At 36.0% G+C, this 1,265-nt stretch overlaps 1 protein-coding gene across 1 annotated transcript; it reads right to left on the bottom strand.

Annotated features, from left to right (window-relative positions):
- Positions 1-9: 9 nt before the first annotated feature.
- Positions 10-1,145, bottom strand: LOC111385788 (cinnamoyl-CoA reductase 2-like; the record flags this gene model as incomplete). Its single annotated transcript, XM_023010202.1, has 2 exons — positions 10-824; positions 954-1,145. Coding segments are annotated over 2 exons (408 nt in total), but the record flags the coding sequence as incomplete, so codon positions are not given.
- Positions 1,146-1,265: the final 120 nt, after the last annotated feature.

Raw genomic sequence — 1,265 nt, 5'->3', positions numbered from 1 at the left:
CAGATTTGAGGTTTAATTTCATTCATTAATGTGACTTCTAGTGTACAGTTAATGGCACCTGGTGGATTTGAGGATGTAAACAGCTATTGGATATCTCATAAGTAATTACATTATTCATCCTGTTTATCCTACATATTTATGAATCTTATTTGTGTTTACACCCCTGATATGTCTCAGTTTGAATGGTGGTGGGTTTGGATACGATTTGAAAATACAAAAAAATGTTAAAGTTGTTTTTGCTCATGAAACACTGTGCTCAAAAGGATAGAAACATACAGTTATCTTGTCATCCGAAAAATTGTTGTCCCCCTCCCATGCCATGGAGCTTCTTGAAAGTTAAGCTTAGTCCAAAGTTTTATCAACAGCGTTTATGCTTGGAATCTGCGGGTTGGGAACAGGCCAGAACGTTGTGCAGAACTCAACTAAATGTTAATTTATTAGTCAATGTTTCAAGTGGTCCAGCTATAGCTTAAAAGTAACATATATATCATCTTAGGACACTCAAACATGTAGTAGAGATAACTCCAGAGACTAAGAATAATTAAACATAAATTAGAATAGGTAAACGATAATACACAGTGATGAACATAGAGAAAAAGAGTACCATATTAACTCATGAAACTGAATGTATTCAGCAAGGAGTAATGATGTGGGTAGGTACCTTTCAAAAGCTTAATAAGAACCAGACTACTAGAATTTGCTGTGTTCTGCAGCACTGGCCCCAAAACAAGGTTTGGACAAACAGAAACAACATCAAGTCCACTCTTCTTTGCATATTCCCAAGCCTCACTCTCGGCTAACGTTTTGGAAAGACAATACCAGTTCTGCGTACACATAGAATCGAGTGGTCAAGTTAATAAGGGAGAAAAAATCTTATATAACCTTCTGCCAGTAATATCTAAGATATCGATAAAATAACAAAATCTCATGTCATGAATTTATCAGGCAGTTACATTTGATGATCTGCAGTATTCTTTGTCTGACCAACAAGTCTCATCTATAACTTGACCCTTGGGCCTGTTAGGGTTCATAACAACAGCAGCACCAGATGATACGTATACAACACGCCCGACATTTGCTTCAGAGCATGCCTTGAGTACATTGAGTGTACCTTTTACAGCAGGCTCAACCAGTTCTACCTGCAATTATATTCATATTGAGAGAGAAAAATAGAAGATTAACCAAACAGTGACAGCAGCATTTCTGAAAACAAATTAGCAGATCTGAATCCTAGTGAATGCAAAAAAAAAAAAAAAAAAAAAATT

This window comes from Olea europaea, unplaced genomic scaffold (assembly GCF_002742605.1).
Source record: "Olea europaea var. sylvestris unplaced genomic scaffold, O_europaea_v1 scaffold32806, whole genome shotgun sequence".
NCBI lineage: Eukaryota > Viridiplantae > Streptophyta > Magnoliopsida > Lamiales > Oleaceae > Olea > Olea europaea.
The sequence above is the reverse complement of the archived record's forward strand: the minus strand, read 5'-3'. Positions and strand labels throughout refer to the sequence as shown.